At 55.8% G+C, this 15401-nt stretch overlaps 6 protein-coding genes across 6 annotated transcripts; 2 read left to right on the top strand and 4 right to left on the bottom strand.

Moving 5' to 3' along the window:
* Window positions 1-2281: 2281 nt before the first annotated feature.
* IWZ02DRAFT_386468 (acyl transferase/acyl hydrolase/lysophospholipase) lies at window positions 2282-4448 on the bottom strand (the record flags this gene model as incomplete). Its single annotated transcript, XM_066765472.1, has 4 exons — window positions 2282-2593; window positions 2807-3631; window positions 3700-3989; window positions 4289-4448. 4 exons carry the CDS (start codon window positions 4446-4448, stop codon window positions 2282-2284), a joined length of 1587 nt encoding a protein of 528 aa, XP_066618053.1.
* A 405-nt stretch (window positions 4449-4853) lies between these two features.
* Window positions 4854-5797, bottom strand: IWZ02DRAFT_148865 (uncharacterized protein). Its single transcript, XM_066761890.1, has one exon. It carries the CDS (start codon window positions 5581-5583, stop codon window positions 4927-4929), a length of 657 nt encoding a protein of 218 aa, XP_066618052.1. The 5' UTR covers window positions 5584-5797; the 3' UTR covers window positions 4854-4926.
* On the top strand, window positions 5692-6510 carry IWZ02DRAFT_148906 (uncharacterized protein). The gene is made up of 2 exons (XM_066761892.1): window positions 5692-5955; window positions 6035-6510. The coding sequence occupies exons 1-2, from the start codon at window positions 5799-5801 to the stop codon at window positions 6358-6360; spliced, it is 483 nt and encodes a 160-aa protein (XP_066618051.1). The 5' UTR covers window positions 5692-5798; the 3' UTR covers window positions 6361-6510.
* A 1557-nt stretch (window positions 6511-8067) lies between these two features.
* On the bottom strand, window positions 8068-9685 carry IWZ02DRAFT_148893 (MOSC domain protein). Its single transcript, XM_066761891.1, has 3 exons — window positions 9572-9685; window positions 8379-9501; window positions 8068-8298 (listed from the first exon to the last, which is right to left on the bottom strand). The coding sequence occupies exons 1-3, from the start codon at window positions 9584-9586 to the stop codon at window positions 8273-8275; spliced, it is 1164 nt and encodes a 387-aa protein (XP_066618050.1). The 5' UTR covers window positions 9587-9685; the 3' UTR covers window positions 8068-8272.
* A 540-nt stretch (window positions 9686-10225) lies between these two features.
* Window positions 10226-12983, top strand: IWZ02DRAFT_477843 (patatin-like phospholipase-domain-containing protein). Its single transcript, XM_066769055.1, has 3 exons — window positions 10226-10620; window positions 10672-11248; window positions 11296-12983. The coding sequence occupies exons 1-3, from the start codon at window positions 10542-10544 to the stop codon at window positions 12524-12526; spliced, it is 1887 nt and encodes a 628-aa protein (XP_066618049.1). The 5' UTR covers window positions 10226-10541; the 3' UTR covers window positions 12527-12983.
* A 99-nt stretch (window positions 12984-13082) lies between these two features.
* On the bottom strand, window positions 13083-14187 carry IWZ02DRAFT_503181 (uncharacterized protein; the record flags this gene model as incomplete). Its single annotated transcript, XM_066770326.1, has 3 exons — window positions 13083-13858; window positions 14028-14087; window positions 14142-14187. 3 exons carry the CDS (start codon window positions 14185-14187, stop codon window positions 13083-13085), a joined length of 882 nt encoding a protein of 293 aa, XP_066618048.1.
* Between the last annotated feature and the right edge of the window lie 1214 nt (window positions 14188-15401).

Raw genomic sequence — 15401 nt, 5'->3', positions numbered from 1 at the left:
GGAAGAGAAATTCTTCGTCCGCAAGGTCATCATGGCTGAATGCTCAGAATTCTTGAACAAGGCCTGCAATCCTGATTCTTCCGGGACTGTGAGGCTTGCCCACTCTCTCCCTTTTTCTTTGAAGCTGGTTTTGCTTGTTGGCGCCGATTATGGATCCCCACCAGACCAGGACTGGAGTTGTCCACCTTGACGACGATGCTCCCCAACTCGTCCTTCACGTCACATGCTCATCTGCTACTGTGGCACGAATCTGGCCTTTCATGACTTGGAATCAACTCCCTTTGCGGCGGCGGGCCAGTAGAGTGTTGGAAGAAAAAAAAAATTTGCACTCTTTACGCAACGGTCATAAAAGAAATTCCAGTTGGTTGGACTCGAGATCGATGTCTACCACGAAATGGAGCGAGTCATCGAACGTAGTTTTGATTACTACAGTAAGGAGCCTGTCACGCCATTGTAGCGTTGCAAGCTGCGTTTTTACAAACGGCAGGAACAACCGCTTACAAGATAAAGTCGTGTCTGTCATCCCAGTCAGACTTCATGACTGAGGCAAAGGAAGGCTACCGGACTCGCATGTGCCTGCCCGGAATGCGAAAAAGAGAATGTTGCAGAAGTCAGATTTCATGAACTTGGTGCGCCTGGCATGAGAGCTTCAAATGCTCCCGCCGGAGCTGCTGCGGAGAATACCCCAACGTCGACGCTTAGAACGAAACGAACAAGTTTCTCTTCGATGACTTGGGGGGGGGGGGGGGGGGGGGGGGGTGTTTTCAGCGACAGCGGGGAGTCTAACGACTATGATTGCCGTCCTCCCAAGAAATCAAATCTTCTTCAGCGGGACTCCCACCAGCGATGAGGACAGCGATTCATTCTGAATGCCCTGCTCCCAAAAGGAAATAAAGCTCCAAGAACAGACAGCGGACTGACTGGGGCCTGCTCCCACCACGCCGCTCGTCTACCTTTTCCCGCGGTCTCTTACTGGCCAACAAGCTCGCACCCGCCCGCACAGAATGCCATCTTTACCTTGGTGTTCGGATTTGGAATGGCTTCGATCTTCATATCAAATCATGATTGCGCAGATTTATTTTCGGTGTTTGGATGGGTCGTTGGAGTCAGTTAGTGTATTTTCGTGTAATACCACACTTATTCTTTCTTCCTTTCCTTTCTTCATTTCTTCCCTTCTTCAGTTCTTTCCGTTCACCCCACCCCCACCTCACCCCTTTTCTCCACACCCACTCCCCGCCCGCCCCTCCTATCTGGACGCACGCACGCACACCCATCTGTCTATGCGCTTAAAAAAAAAAAAAAAAAAAAAAGACGACAACACGGATGCCAAAAAAAGAAAAAAAGGAAAGGAAATGCAAGATAGACGGCCGAGGAAAAATTGGATGCAGATTAAAAGCGTAGGAAAAGACAGGAGGAAAAACAAGGGGTATCATCTATGCCAATGCTTTGATCTGCTCTGTTCTCTGGTGTAAGTGTGAGTGTGTATGTCTATGTGTATGCAATGTGTGTGCCCGCCACCGCCGTCAAAGAGTGTTTTGTTTGTATGCGTGTGTCAGCCAGCCAGTTCTGCCGCCGTGTGCCGCCGCCGCCGCCGCCGCCGAGTCCATGGGCTCATTGAACTCCTGATGTAACTCCCTGCGCAAGAAATCAAGTAAGCAAGGAAACCTGCCTGCCTGCTTGCCTCTTGAAATGTCGTACATCTCTTACCCGTGTTCTGTGCCCGCCTGCCCGCCGTCTACCTCTGAACCTGCCCGCGCTACAGGCATCATCTCATCTCAACTCTTGTCTGAAACTCTGTGTCTGGAGCCAGTCCTTTCTTTCCTTGACCACCCCCTCTCCCGCTCCCTTTCTTTTTCTGTCTCTTTCCTTTCCTTTTTGGCGCTTCTCCCCTTTTGCCCTGGTGGCTTGGATGCAATGGATGGATAGATGGGCGCAAGCATGCACGCAAGAAAATGTGCTCCGTGTCTGTTATGATGTGGAAAAGCAAAGTCAGGGATTTTCCTTGTCCGTGTTTGCCGCGCTACTCGTCTTTATGTCGCGGCAAGGTATCAAGACGCGTGTAAAGGCGGATTGTGGCGTAGCGCACCCCGCGTTGGAAGTGAGGCGGTAGGTCAAGAGTTTGGGGGATTGGTCGAATAGAGCACATCAGTGGCTCTTCGCAGAACAGAACGACAAGGCCTTCAACTTGGGCAGTAGACTATGAGCACATCGAGAGGTGCTCTGAAATCTCTTCAGGGCCCCCAAAGTAGCGCAACAAGCCGACGAGCAAGAGAGGATGCGCTCAAACATCCCACCTCACGACGCCCTCGTCCTCCTCATCGAACCGACCCGTGAGCCAGCGTCCGACAAACGTGTCCCAGCGGCGTGTTGGGTCGGCCTCGCCGCGCGCGCTACGCTCGCGAGCCCGCCGCTGCCTTACCAGCTTCTCCGCCGCCTGCTCCACCTTGCGCATCGGCGGCGCGTACGTGTCGAACTTGTGGTCGTACGGCCGCGCCAGGTACTCGCGCGTCGCCGCCTCCATGCGCGTCAGCGTTGCCCCGCCGGGAACGATGTGGCCGGGCGTGTTGGGCGGGCCGGAGCGTGGGCGTTGGGGCTTCTGTGGTTTTGAAGTCTTTGGAGTAGGAGGAGGCTTTTTTGTCGACGGCGACTTTTTCAGCGTGTTTGGTTTCGATGGCTGCGGTTCCAGTGGAGAATTTGTCGGCGAGTTGTCTGACTTGGTTGACTTGGTACTGCTCTCGTCAATGGTGGCGCGCGACGCATCGATCCCGTTGGCAGCACAGGCCGCCGCGGCTGCCCAAGTGTCGACTTCTGGCTTCGCAAATGCTTCCGGGCCGGCCCAGAAGCCCCTTTCCCAATTGTCCAGCTTCATCTTCTCGAGCCCCGTGTCCACGTTGAGCCGCTTGTACCACGTGTTTTCACCCTTGGCGATGCGCACCATGGCACGGTGCTGCTCCTCGCCTTCCGTGTACTTGATGAGCAGGTTCTTGAAGACGGCGAACTTTTCGGCCATCTTCTTCATCAGGTCGCTCGTTCCCAGGGGGCCAGGCCAGGCGGTGGCGAAGCCATCACGCGTCTCGTCGGGGCGTCCGGTGCCGATGCTCAAGAGGAGGGCCGGGTCGCGGTGCTCGCCGTATAGTGACACGAATTCAGACCAGGCCGCGCCGGCGGGGTTGTTTTCGCGGATACCGCCGTCCTTGAAACCCATGATCTCGCCGTGGATGTCGGCCTCGAGAATCTTGAAGTAGAATGGCGCCGCGGAAGTGGCGCGGGTCACCTCCCAAATGTGCAACTTGTCGGCACCTTCATTGTAAAGCGTAATGTAATTGGGGACATTGATGTATCGGTGGTCGTATGTTCGCAACAGGTGTGCTTCGTTTACCCGCTGGTTGTGGGTGGCAGTGAGGCAGATTGTTTGGCAAAGTCGTTCCGCAGGCTGAAGCACCAGGGAGCTCACTGGATCTTCCTCATCCACGTTGAATGGAAACCAGTCGTTGCCGTCACATTCGCCGTTTGGATGGTTCTTGCAGTGCCGCCGAACAATCTCCTTGACGGCGCTCTCTAGGGGCTTGTGGTGGTACTTTGTGATGAGCGGCAATCTGCTCCGTCTTTTGCCAAATAGGTCATCTCCTACCTATTGAGTATTAGCCGGAGTTTCCAAATAAAAAAACCGAGAGGACAGTTTTGGGGCATGCAAAATACCTTTCTGTACAGGTCCAAGCATTGGGGGGTGCTCATTCTCAATCTGCCCAGCATGGTTGCGATGAGACCGCCCGTGCTTGTGCCGTACATGAAATCAAAGTAGTGACAAGGCAGCAGCTCGTTTTCATTGAAGATGCGCGGCTCAAAAGGGGGCGTCGATGTCCCGCTCATACGTCTTTCGGCGTCAGCGGCGGCTTCTTCCATCTCGAGTCTGGTCTCCCATTTTGCAATCTCGTGCATCAACTGTTGGACCATGAGCAGACTCGAGTATCCTCGAATACCGCCACCATCTGTCCCATGTCAGCTTCTGTTCCAATACAAGGTGCCGCACAATAAATCGTGGCACACATGGGAAAAGCTCCAGCGCCGAGGAGCATTCGACGGTCTCAACCAACAGATGGGAAGCATTTGAGCCCCTCAACCATCAGATGCTTGGAGCATTCCTCAATCAGCCAACATGGAAAGCATCGACCACTTCATGCAGCAAATGTGGGGGCCTACAAGCTTCCCAAGCATCAGAGGTGGGGGCGCTTTCAACCATTTGTATACGATGACTCTTTGCACCCGAATTTCGAACAATGTCACTTACCCAGTGTCAGGATACAAGGATCCCAGGGGTCCTTGACTGTGCCCGCCCACTCGCTCCCATTATGGAAATCGTCGGGGGCCGAGGCAAAAGTCTTGACGCTCTGAGGCCGACTTTGAGAGCGTTTCGTCTTCTTGCCAGGATCCTCCTTCAGGGTAGCCATCTCCCTCGATGACCCCCACTCTACCCGTGGGAAGAGGACGACGAATGCTCCCTATCCCTACCGATGACAAGGGTGTGAAGGCTCTTCGTGGTCTTGACGTCGGAAAAGGGTATGGAGCTCGAAGCCTCTTATCTGCTCGTCTTGTATGGAGGATATGGATGCTCCAGGAAGGTCGTCGTTGGGCAAAAAAGAGAGGGCACGCGATTTGTGAATGGAATGGGATCTGCGGTCGTCGGGTCGAGTCTTGGTGAAAGGCGGGCTGGTGTTGGAAGGGAGCGGAAAGGCGTCGACATGAAATTATTTACGCATGAAGCAGTCACCGCAAGATGGAAAGGACGGGGAAATCAGACATAATAAGGCAAGGCAGCGCGTCAAGGGGCCTGCGATGGGCCCCATCATATCATGCGCGACAAGACGCGCGGGTGTGGCTGCGGATGCGGTGGATCTGCTTTTCTTGGATCAAGTGCCTGCCTTAGCGCTACCATGACACCCACGGCCCGCTGCATATTCGCGCTATATCAGCGACAAACGCTGAGAAGACGGCCGCTACAACCATCGCCCGAGCGTGATCACGCCGGGCTGCCCGCGTGCTCGGCTGACGATGGCATTGCTGAAGAACATGGTGTCCGTCTCTGCACCACCTCGCGTTGGACAGACAGGCCGTTGACGAGGCTCTAGGTAGGTATTTCAAAGGCGAACGAGGCCAGTGCTCAAAAGGTCGCAGCGAAGGAGCACCGGGACGTCGGCCAGTTCCCAGAGCCGGGGTTTGACAGCCATATTGAGGTGCAGCATGGTCTTCCGGTCCCAGTCGCTCAGTAAGCCGTAAGGTAGGTAGTGCAGCCATCCTCCATCGTGGCGACATGATGATGGCACCGCGACGCGTTCTCCGCAACCCTCTTGATGGCGAGATGGAGGGCCGTGGGGAAGCGCCTCGTGATGCTTTGGGGCGTCGTCGGCACGGGCAGACATCACAGCGCCAAAAGCAAGTCAGCAGGGCCACCTCAGTGCAGGCGATCGGAGTGTTTTGTTGTTGTTTGCGCCCAACGTCATTGCACCTACTTGTCTCGCCCAGAAAGTGGCGCCGGCTGTCTGAGCCACAGTCCGCTCGCCTTCCCCGGTTCCTGGTTACCGCCATCACGCAACATCCTCACCCTTTTCTCCCAACCGCTCCTACAACCACATCACCTGTCACCGCTATTACAATTAAAACCCACTGCGCCTGCTACCTGTCTGCCTGCCTGCCTGCCTGCCTGTCTGCCTCCCAAAAGCCACGACCGGTCCTGACTGTCGCGCCCTGACCACCTCTCCGCCAAACCACTACTTCTTCTTCTTCTCCATTTATTTGCAGTCATGTCTAGAACCTGGAACACCAACTCCACCGCCTCGACCCGGAGCAGCGAGCGCTATGGTCTGGACGAAAAAGACTCATCCAGCATCCTCGTTTACAAATACAGAGGTTCACTAGAAGTGTCGTCGCAAGAAGAGCTGTCCAAGACGCTTGACAAAGGTGCGCCTCCGCGGGCACGGCCAAGATGACCATCCATCTCCACTTGCAAATCGCTCATCAGCCTCTTCTTTTATTCCAGACCCAAACCTGCGCCTGACGCGCAAGCCCATCCCGCGCGGCGACTCGCGCGTTGAAGTCAAGCGCGAGGACCTGTGGACCGACACGGAAAAGAGCGACTTCTCCTACTTTCCCAATAGCAAGAGCGGCCTCGCCAGCATTTGCCTGCCGCGCAGCGTCTGGTTTAAGCGCCTGCTCTTCAACCAGTTTCCGGACCTGTACATCGTGTCGCCCGAGACGACGCCTGCGTCGTCGGTCAACGGCTCGCTCGAATCGTCGCAGTGCTCGCCCAGTACCGCTTCTCACGATGACGCGGCGCATGCTGCGCGCCCCCCTCAGCACGAGTAGCGTTGCTCGTTCTCTCCCTCTCTCGGGCCTTGCTCGACTGCGCGTCTCTGTCAACGACGGAATGGTCAATTTGCTCCTTATAAACCGCCTGACTCACTGCAAACAACATCCACGGATCTCTCACCACCTACCACCCCTTGGGTGAAAAAAAAGCAAGCGAAGCGGGCGCCCAAACAGCGCGCTAGCACACGTGCGCGCCGACCGTTAGCTACCTAACGACCTACCTGGCTGGCTCCCTCGATCCGGTCTGGAACAAGACCGGACCATTTGCAAAAGGGCAGGTAGGGCAGGTAGGTGGTCATGTGCGCACACCACCAGACAGGCGACCGTGGCTGGCTCGCACACCACAAACAGCACGACCGACACCTCCAGGAGCCCCCCGTCCGTCCTATCGGCGTCGCACACGGATGCTCCGGCGACTGCTGTTGCGAGTCATCCTGCGCTTTTGAGGGCCATGCCGCACATGCTTGGACTCGCTTCTTCTTCTTTTTCGACTCGTTGATGTACCTCTACTCTACTGTACGTTTTACGGCGTCGATGCACACACACACACACACACATACATACATACATACATACACACACACATTGGCGTAGGCAGACGAGTCTCTTACCCTTTTTCTCTTTTTCCCTTATCCCCCTTTTTTTCCTTTCCTTTCGTTTCCTTCCTCTCACTTTCTCTTCCCCACAGCCGGTGTTTTGGCATACAGGAAGGCATAGGCGATACCCGGCGACGGCAGCGGAGTTCTTCGGTCAGAAATTCACTTGTAACAGGCATAAGTACATGCATGCATGCAGTCACGATCATCACAGTAGCACGCACGCACGGACGGACAGATGGATGGACGGAGTAGACGGCCTACTTACTTACTTAACCACTATTTCACTTACTTAAACGTCCATCTCGTCATGCATGAATAGGTGTCTACCACCGCACCGCACGGTAGTAGAGTATCTGAACCAAGCAGGGTACATGCATGTAGGCAGGTGCGTAAGGTAGGTGACTGAACGCGGAGGAACGACCGACACTTACATAATCACAGCTAGGTAGGTACCTGCCTGCTGCACGTCACCTGCTGATACTTCTATTAAGCTTCCTGCCTCGGCAAACGGGAATCGCGTAGGTACGCATGATCTTTTCTTTACTCACCTATGTGCTTTTTACATACAAAGCTATCATGACGCTACGATGCGGTACGGGATAGTAAGGTAAGGTAGATAGGTAGGTAGGTAGGTAGGTAGATAGGTAGGTAGGTAGGTAGGTAGGGAGGGAGGGCATGCATGGATGCATGGATGCATGGATGCATGGATGCATGGATGCATGGATGCATGTGTACGGTACCACCTGAGGAATGGAGTAGATGCATGTGTGTAAGTGGGAAGACAGAGAGGAGGATAGAAGGGAAGACAGGCAGGCAGGCAGTGCGGTGCGGTGAGTACCTGTACATACCTAGTATACATGGTGTACATACAGTACGTAGCACGGTGAAGGATCAGATACATACTATATAGCGAACGAGAGAAGCTACCTACTACAGGTTGCGGGCGGGCGAGCGGGCATTACGATTCTGCTCCCCTTTGTTTTTTTTTTTTTTTCCCCTGTTGCTCTTTTTGACTGGACGAGGTGGATTAATAGGGGAATGGCGCGCATTGGCCGCGGCACCTTCCGTGTCGAAAACCGGCATGTCGTCGGTGCTAAAGCTGGAGTGGAGAGTGATGAGAAGGGCGCAAAGAAAGAAAGAAAGAAAGAAAGATGGAGCGGGGAGAAGGTGCAAAGTACAGAGAGACACGCAGACAACTCGACTCGACTGGACGGATGTTGAAAATTATCATCCACATACGCACGTACGCTCGACTTACATTTTCGCAAGCTGGCAAAGGCTTGCGCTAGAGAAAGGGAAAAGATGGGGGTTTAGTTGCCGTAGATGCCCGGCCAGTCTACATTGCAAGTGTGGGTCAGCCAGCCGCGCTTCGCGAGCAAGATCAGCGCCACGCTAGGCAAGGTAGGGGGAACTCACCAAACCGCGTCCTCTCCTCGATGCGACGCACGACGTGGACGTCGCCGCCGACGCGGACGCGCTTGCCGGTGTCGGCCTTGGGCGTGAAGCCGTAGCGGCCAAAGACGGGGTTCCACTTGGCGCCCTTGTCGACGCGGCGGTCCTTCTGCATGGCCTTGAGCACGAGGCCGTCGTTGCCCTTGCCCGGCGCGCCCGTCTTGTAGTCGATGTTGATGCTGGGGCAGCGCGCGCAGTTGTGCACGAGCGTCATGCTGCTGGGCGACGAGTCCGTCCCGAAGGACAGCTCGCCCCAAAAGTCCTCATCCCACGGCAGCGCGCAGCCCTCGATGATGATGTTGGGCCGGAATTTGGTCACGTCGACCTGGTAGTCGCCGGGGATGCGCGACGACAGCTCGTCCAGCGACGTCTCCGACACGACCAGGTACGGTGCGCAGTCGGCAAAGGTGAGCTCTGGGTCCGCCGCATCTAGGTGCTGCGCCTTGGAGCCGGGCTCGACGCGGGTTGCTCCTCCGGCCCAGGCACTCCTCAGATAGCCGCCTAGCCATCCAAACAGAGGGATTGAGGGCAGGCTGCTCGTGATGTTCGACAGCCAAGATGTGCTGCTGTCGGCGGCGGGTGTGGCGCTGTTTCCCTGCTCGTCTCTCTTCTGGACTGGGCGATCTGGCCCCACCGACATGAGCACCTCGCGGCCGTACGGTCCCAGATATGCCAATACGACTTGGAAACCAAAATACTTGGAGAACCAGGTGGCGTACTCGGGGCCCATGTCGTAGGCGCGCGTTGGACTCCGGTGCATGAGGATTTCCAGCTGCTTGAGCCCCGTCATGTCGGGTACGAGAGGAATGGTTAGCGTCGCGGGTGCATCTGGCTTGCCATTCAAGTTTCCTTGCGGCGGGTTGTAGGTGATGGTAATGGTTCCGCGGTCATCATCTCCCGCAGGCTCCGTCATGGAGGTGGTGAAAAGGGTTGCTTCGGGGTAGTGGGCCACGTGCACGTTCTTGAAAGATCCATCCGGTTGGACGTGGAGCAGCATGTAGCGGCGGTCATATTTGAAGCCCTGGGTGGTGATGGTCGCGCTGGGTGTGGACGAGGGGCGCAGCGCCTTGATGGGATATTGGTATATCTCGGGAGCTGTCAACTGGGTGCAACGGGACGGGACCCTTGGCGGGATTGGGACGCTGCTCTCAGCTTACTTGGCTTATCTTCATGGCGCGATTCGATTGGTGGGCAGACGGCAGAGACACTGGCAATTGGGGCTCGACTGAGGCTGTACGGCTGATGTGGGAAGAAGGATGCGAGGAGGGAGCTACATTTTTAAATCGACTGCGGGGTCATTCGAGATGGGCATGTCTTGACGACTGGATTCCACGACCTGATTCGGACCGGTCCAACATGTATCGACAAGCATGTTGCGTGCGAGCGTGTCGGGCGGCGGGTATCCAAAATCCAGGCTAAAAAGCTGTCGAAGGCAGAAAAAAATGTGTAACAAGTGGGGTTGGATTGGTCGCAGCAAGACAGATTGGTTCCGAGGGCGCGAGCAGTGCGGGATGATGGCTGTAAGAGGCGCTGTGGACGGTCACGACGACCGAGGGTGGCGGGCGGCGTCGGGGCGTCGGCAGAGATCAACACATCAGGAACCGCACGCACACGGACGCCAGGCGGGGACGCAGGAAAACGAAGGATGGGGATTTGGACGCAAGATGGGGAACGGGGCCGGAGGTTGATCAGTGAAGACTGGATACAGCGAGCGAGCGAGCGAGTGTGGCTGAGCAACGAGTTGAGGCTTGACTCCCACCTCCCTCCCGCCCGTCCTCCGCTCGAACCGGCATCTCTCGGCCTCGGCCTCGGCTGCGGCCGCGAGAAAGGAGGGAGGGACATGGACGTCACCAATCCCCACCCACGTGAGGTCAACCTCCGGTCTCTCAGCCTGGGCTGGGCTGGGCTGGTCTTGGTGCTGCCGCTGCCGCTGCCGCCGCTTCGCCCCATCCATGTTCTTTTCCTTGCCTACTCCTTCCTGCTTGTACTCTCCTTCTCTCTCTACATCGCTGGCGACACCCACAAATCTCTCCATCGCGCTCTCGCGCCCTCGAACCTCGAACCTCGAGACTACCCACGCCTACCCGCAAAGTTACCTCCCCGCCTTTGCCGCCCCAACCTTCCGTCATGCCAGACGTCACAGTGTCCACCGGCCTGCGCCGGAAGGACACGACCAAGGGCCCGCCGCTGCGCATCCTCTCTCTCGGTACCCCAGACCCTGTCTCTGTCGTGCGCGCAAAATACTAACAGCTTGTAGATGGTGGGGGTGTCAGAGGTTACTCCATGCTGGTCCTGCTCCAAGAGCTCATGCACAGAACCTACGTCGAGATCTACGGCCGCGCTCCGAAACGCCATGAAATCCCAAAGCCCTGCGACCACTTCGACCTGATTGCTGGCACCGGCACTGGCGGCCTAATTGCCATTATGCTGGGCCGCCTGAGGTTGGATCTCGAGACCTGCAAGGATGTATACGTTCGCATGACCAAGAGAGTCTTTGAGACCGACAAGACCATCGCCGGCATACCATACAGATCGACGCTCTTCAAGGCCTCGAAGCTCGAGGAAGCCATTCGCGAATGCGTGCGCGAACACACCATGAACGAAGAAGAGGGTAATGACGTGCCTGGCGCATCATCGCTGGACCTCGCCACCCCGCATACTCCAAAATCATCGGTTGGAAGTGTTCACGGAAAGCCCGCTCGTAGCATGAGCACCGCCAGTCGCTACAGTCAGATTGGAATGACTCCCATCAACATGCGCGGCCACTACGCATCCGTTCGCTGGGGGAACCCCAATGCGCTGCTGTATGACAACAGGGAGAATCGCACAAAGACGTAAGCACTCTGTTACAATCTGAGGGGTATCGCTAACCACCCTACGGTGCCGTTACTGCCATGTTCAAGGGCACGCCCAGAGGCGGCGCTCCAGTTCTCCTCCGCTCCTATGACTCACGCTCTGAACCTGCTCCCGAATTCGAATGTACAATTTGGCAGGCCGGACGCGCAACATCAGCAACCGGCCTTGCATTCAAGCCCATCCAAATCGGACAGTCTGTTTTTATTGACGAAGGCACCGGAAAATACAACCCTTCTCCAGTCATACTCGATGAGGCCGTGTGTAACGAGTGGCCGGGAAGAGAAGTAGGAGTGTTTGTCAGCATCGGCACTGGCAAACGGCCTCCTGGTACCGGCGCGCAACAGCATTTGTGGTGGGAGGGCTTTGTCAGCACTGGTATGGGAGATTTTGCTGAAGCCAGAAGACGTCTCATTGCCAAGATTGAGGGTTGTGAGGACACACATCAGTACATGCTCAAGGATCATTTGGCCAAGAGAGGGGTCAACTCGGAAAACTACTATCGGTTGAACGTCGAGGTTGGCGTGGGAGAGTTTGGCATGAACGAGTGGAGCCGCCTGGCTGAGATCAGCACCAACACGCGCCGCTATCTTGGCAGAGAAGACATCAAGGGTATCAACATGGACGCCTCCGCGAAACTCGGAAGGATCCATCGGGCCAAGCTGCGCTGGGAGCGCGCGCAACAAAACGGCGGCCGTCTTGACGAAGATCTCGCACGATGGAACCCGTTCCCGTCGACCACCGACACCTACACGCCACCCTCTAACCCCATTGCCGTTGAGCTCCCCGCCGAGGATGTAGTTTTGCCTACCACCAATGGCCACAGGCAGTCAACGCCTCCCCAGAACCACGACTATCTTTCTCCAATCTCGCCACAACCGTCGACACATCGACCATCCGTCGCCTTTGACGACAACGACAAAATCATCGCTGAAACCATTGATGATTATCCCGCACCTCTCAACACCGATCGCCCCCAGACCTCCACGGACCGTACCTACATGCCGTATCGAAGCTCCACTGGCTCCTTTGTTCCTTCACCAAGGCTTAGCACCGAAGAGTCGAGACCGGCGTCGTCGCCTCCACCACTTCCACCAAAAACCCCTCTACCGTATCCAGACGCCAAGTCCAGGCCGATGAGTCCACCTTCGGCAAGGCCTCCAAGCAGGCCAGTCGGCGTACCCTTGCCGTACCCTGACACCGATGGTCCGCCGCCAGTGGTGAACATGGCGAGGAAGCCAGAGTTCGGGGTGAGGTGAGCGGAGAAGCATATCACACGGAGTTGGGCGCGGAATTTTCCTTGTCACTTGTGATACCTCTTTTGCTATTTGGACGGCCTACTACGAATTTTCATTCTTAATCTTCATGATTGTATATGCAACACTTTGGACAACTCGTGGTGGCAACGGCGTTTTCTAGCCAAACTGGGACTGGTAGGCGTCGCGTGCCAGTGTTGACGGAAAAAGACAAACATCAGGAAACAGGCCGGTAGGCACGGTACGAAACAATTACCCCCGAAAGTTTTATTTCGTTTTTCACGACAGACGTTGGATGATCGATTCTTGTACCACATAAAAACAACACCTCCGGTTGAGTGAGCGCAGTATTTGATGTGCAGAGTTAGATGACATTGTATGGAAAATTATGTTACAAATTGATCTGTGACAAATTGATCTGTGATATAGCTGTGCAGAACAGGAAGGGACACGTAAACCCCTCATTTTTCAGGTGTCATTGTCAACCATCCGGATGGAGAAGGAAAACCAGCCCAAAGAAGGGCACCGTCAGACAGAGACGCGTAGAGATGAGACTAATCTACTGCGAAAGATTGCTGACCGGCTTCTTGGTAAATTCGCCACCCTCCTCCACATAGCAGCCAGACACATACCACTCCTCCTTCTTACCCTGCTCGAGCGTCTTGCCCTGACGCGGCTGCACAGCAACACCCACATGCCAATCCTTGCCATTGCTCTCACACTTGTTGCACTTGTGGGGGCCGGACACCTGACGCATCTCCTCACCCTCCTTCGAATGCCACAGGCTAACCTCCTTCTTGTCGTAGTCGATCTCGTAGACGCAATTGTGCCACTCCTCCTCCTTGAGCTCCTCCTCCCACTTGCTCTCGCCCTCGACGTGCCACTTCATCTTGTTGCCGGACGAGCAGTCGGCCTGTTCGCCGCTGCCGCAGCCGTACTTCATCTCGGTGAGGCCGGAGTCGAAGTAGCAGAGCTGGTGCTCGAGGGAGGTGTCGGGCGCGTTTTCCTTGCCGTGCTTGAAGCTGAAGTGGTGCGCCACCTTGCCCTTGTTCAGCGACGGCTTCTTCTCCTGCGGCTTCTGCTGCGCGACTAGCTCCGTGCGCAGCGCCTCCTTGTTCTCGAATTTGGACGTCGAGTCCACGGTGAGTTTGGCCCCTTGCTTGCATGTCGTGTCGGCTTCGTTCTTGTATTTGTCTGACAGCTCGACGTATTTGTCCGTCGTTTCGGATCCCTTGATGTACCATTTGTAGGACACGTCGACCTTGATGTTGACTTGGGCTGAGGCGGAGACGGACCCGGAGCTGCCTGACTGAGCGCTGCCGCAGCTTTGGTCGCCTGCGTTGTGTTAGGGGGGGTTTCGCGAGCGGGGGATGTGAGGCAGAGGCAAAAGCGTAAAGTACGCAGTGAAGGTGGACCTCTCATCAAAAGATGAAGTTCTCCACCCATGAAGGTAGTGACACGACGATGACGAAAAGTCAAGCAAAGTAGCAGGGAGTGGCCGCACATTTGTCAAGGTCTTTGGACGAACTGATGTCGTTGAAGCTGCCATCCCAGAGGAGGTTCCCTGCTCATCCATTAGTCCAATTCTTCTCAACCAAATAAAGCAGCTTCAGTATACCGAGAGCGTTGCCAGCAAGGGCAAGGAGAAGAGCCTTATTGTACATCTTGAACGAGTGTATGTGATGAGAACAGCAGTCTCAACGAGCGAATTAACTAGCGAATTTAGGAGAAGAGAGTCAAGAAGAGCGGTGTACGATTCTTTCGCCAGGACGTCGAGCGCACCGCTATATATACCTATCATCAACGAACGGCAACGGCCTTCACTGAAGACCCTACCTTTTCAAACACCCCCGCCACCGCCATGCTGGCCTAGCCAGGTACAATGTAAAATAAGCACTTCATTCAAAGGAAGAAGCGCATCCCCTACGCGATCGCAAACACGCTGTCCATCCAAACCAGACAGACCAGGCAGGCATGGCATAGTGCCCAAGCCCCTTACCTAGTCAAGGAACACCAGGGGTCCACCGTCATCACTGCAAAGCAGCAGGAACCCCTCCAAAAAAAAAAAAAAAGTATCAGTGACTGATGGGGTCCCCTTGTGAGAAGTCGACGCGAGTCGAGCGTGCACTCTATCTATCTCTGTACGGTACCTCGCCGGGGAGCATGGGGGAGGTAGGGGCCCTGGGCCTTTTGTTCTCCTGGTACTATGTTGCTGCTACTGCTACTGTGGTGCTGTGCTGTGCTGGGCTGGGCTGGGCTGGGCTCGAGGAAGTGTAGGGAGGGCTCGGTGCGAGCCTGCACAGCCATGCGGGTGCTATACGATCGGAATGGAGATCGACTATACGACGCTGCAGGTGTGCTAAGGGCATGGGAATTTGTGCTTGACGACAAATTTGCGTACTGAAGCCACATTGTGCGAAGCAGCGTTTGTACAGGTGTGTAGACGAGGCAGGGATGGATGGATGAAGAGCTAGGAAAGGGTAGGTTCGTCTGTCTGTCTGTCTGTCTGTCTGTCTGTCTGCATGGCACCAGAAGACGACCTCGGCGAACCAATCATCGGTGACGTGGAGGGAGGGATGATGGTGCGGTTAGGAAACTCTTGCGTGCAACCTGACCTGCCAGCCAGCCAGCTACAGTTGTTGCAACATGCCCACAGTAGGCGAGCAGGCAATGTAGCCAGATCGACGTACGTCCCTGCTCGTTGCTAGCTAGCGGCAGCGGGTACCTGTCGCACTAGCAGCCCAGCAAAAGGGTTTGCAATGGACGGGGTTGCGAAAAAGAAGGACGATGCGAGGTGCAGCAGCAGAAACAAGACGAAGAGGGCTGATCTGCCCCAGGGAACCCATCATCCCACGACTAGCCTCGTTGCGGCTATATT

Source organism: Phyllosticta citriasiana (assembly GCF_038021145.1).
Source record: "Phyllosticta citriasiana strain CBS 120426 chromosome Unknown IWZ02scaffold_20, whole genome shotgun sequence".
Classification (NCBI taxonomy): Eukaryota; Fungi; Ascomycota; class Dothideomycetes; order Botryosphaeriales; family Phyllostictaceae; genus Phyllosticta; species Phyllosticta citriasiana.
This window is presented reverse-complemented; position numbering and strand designations above follow the sequence as displayed.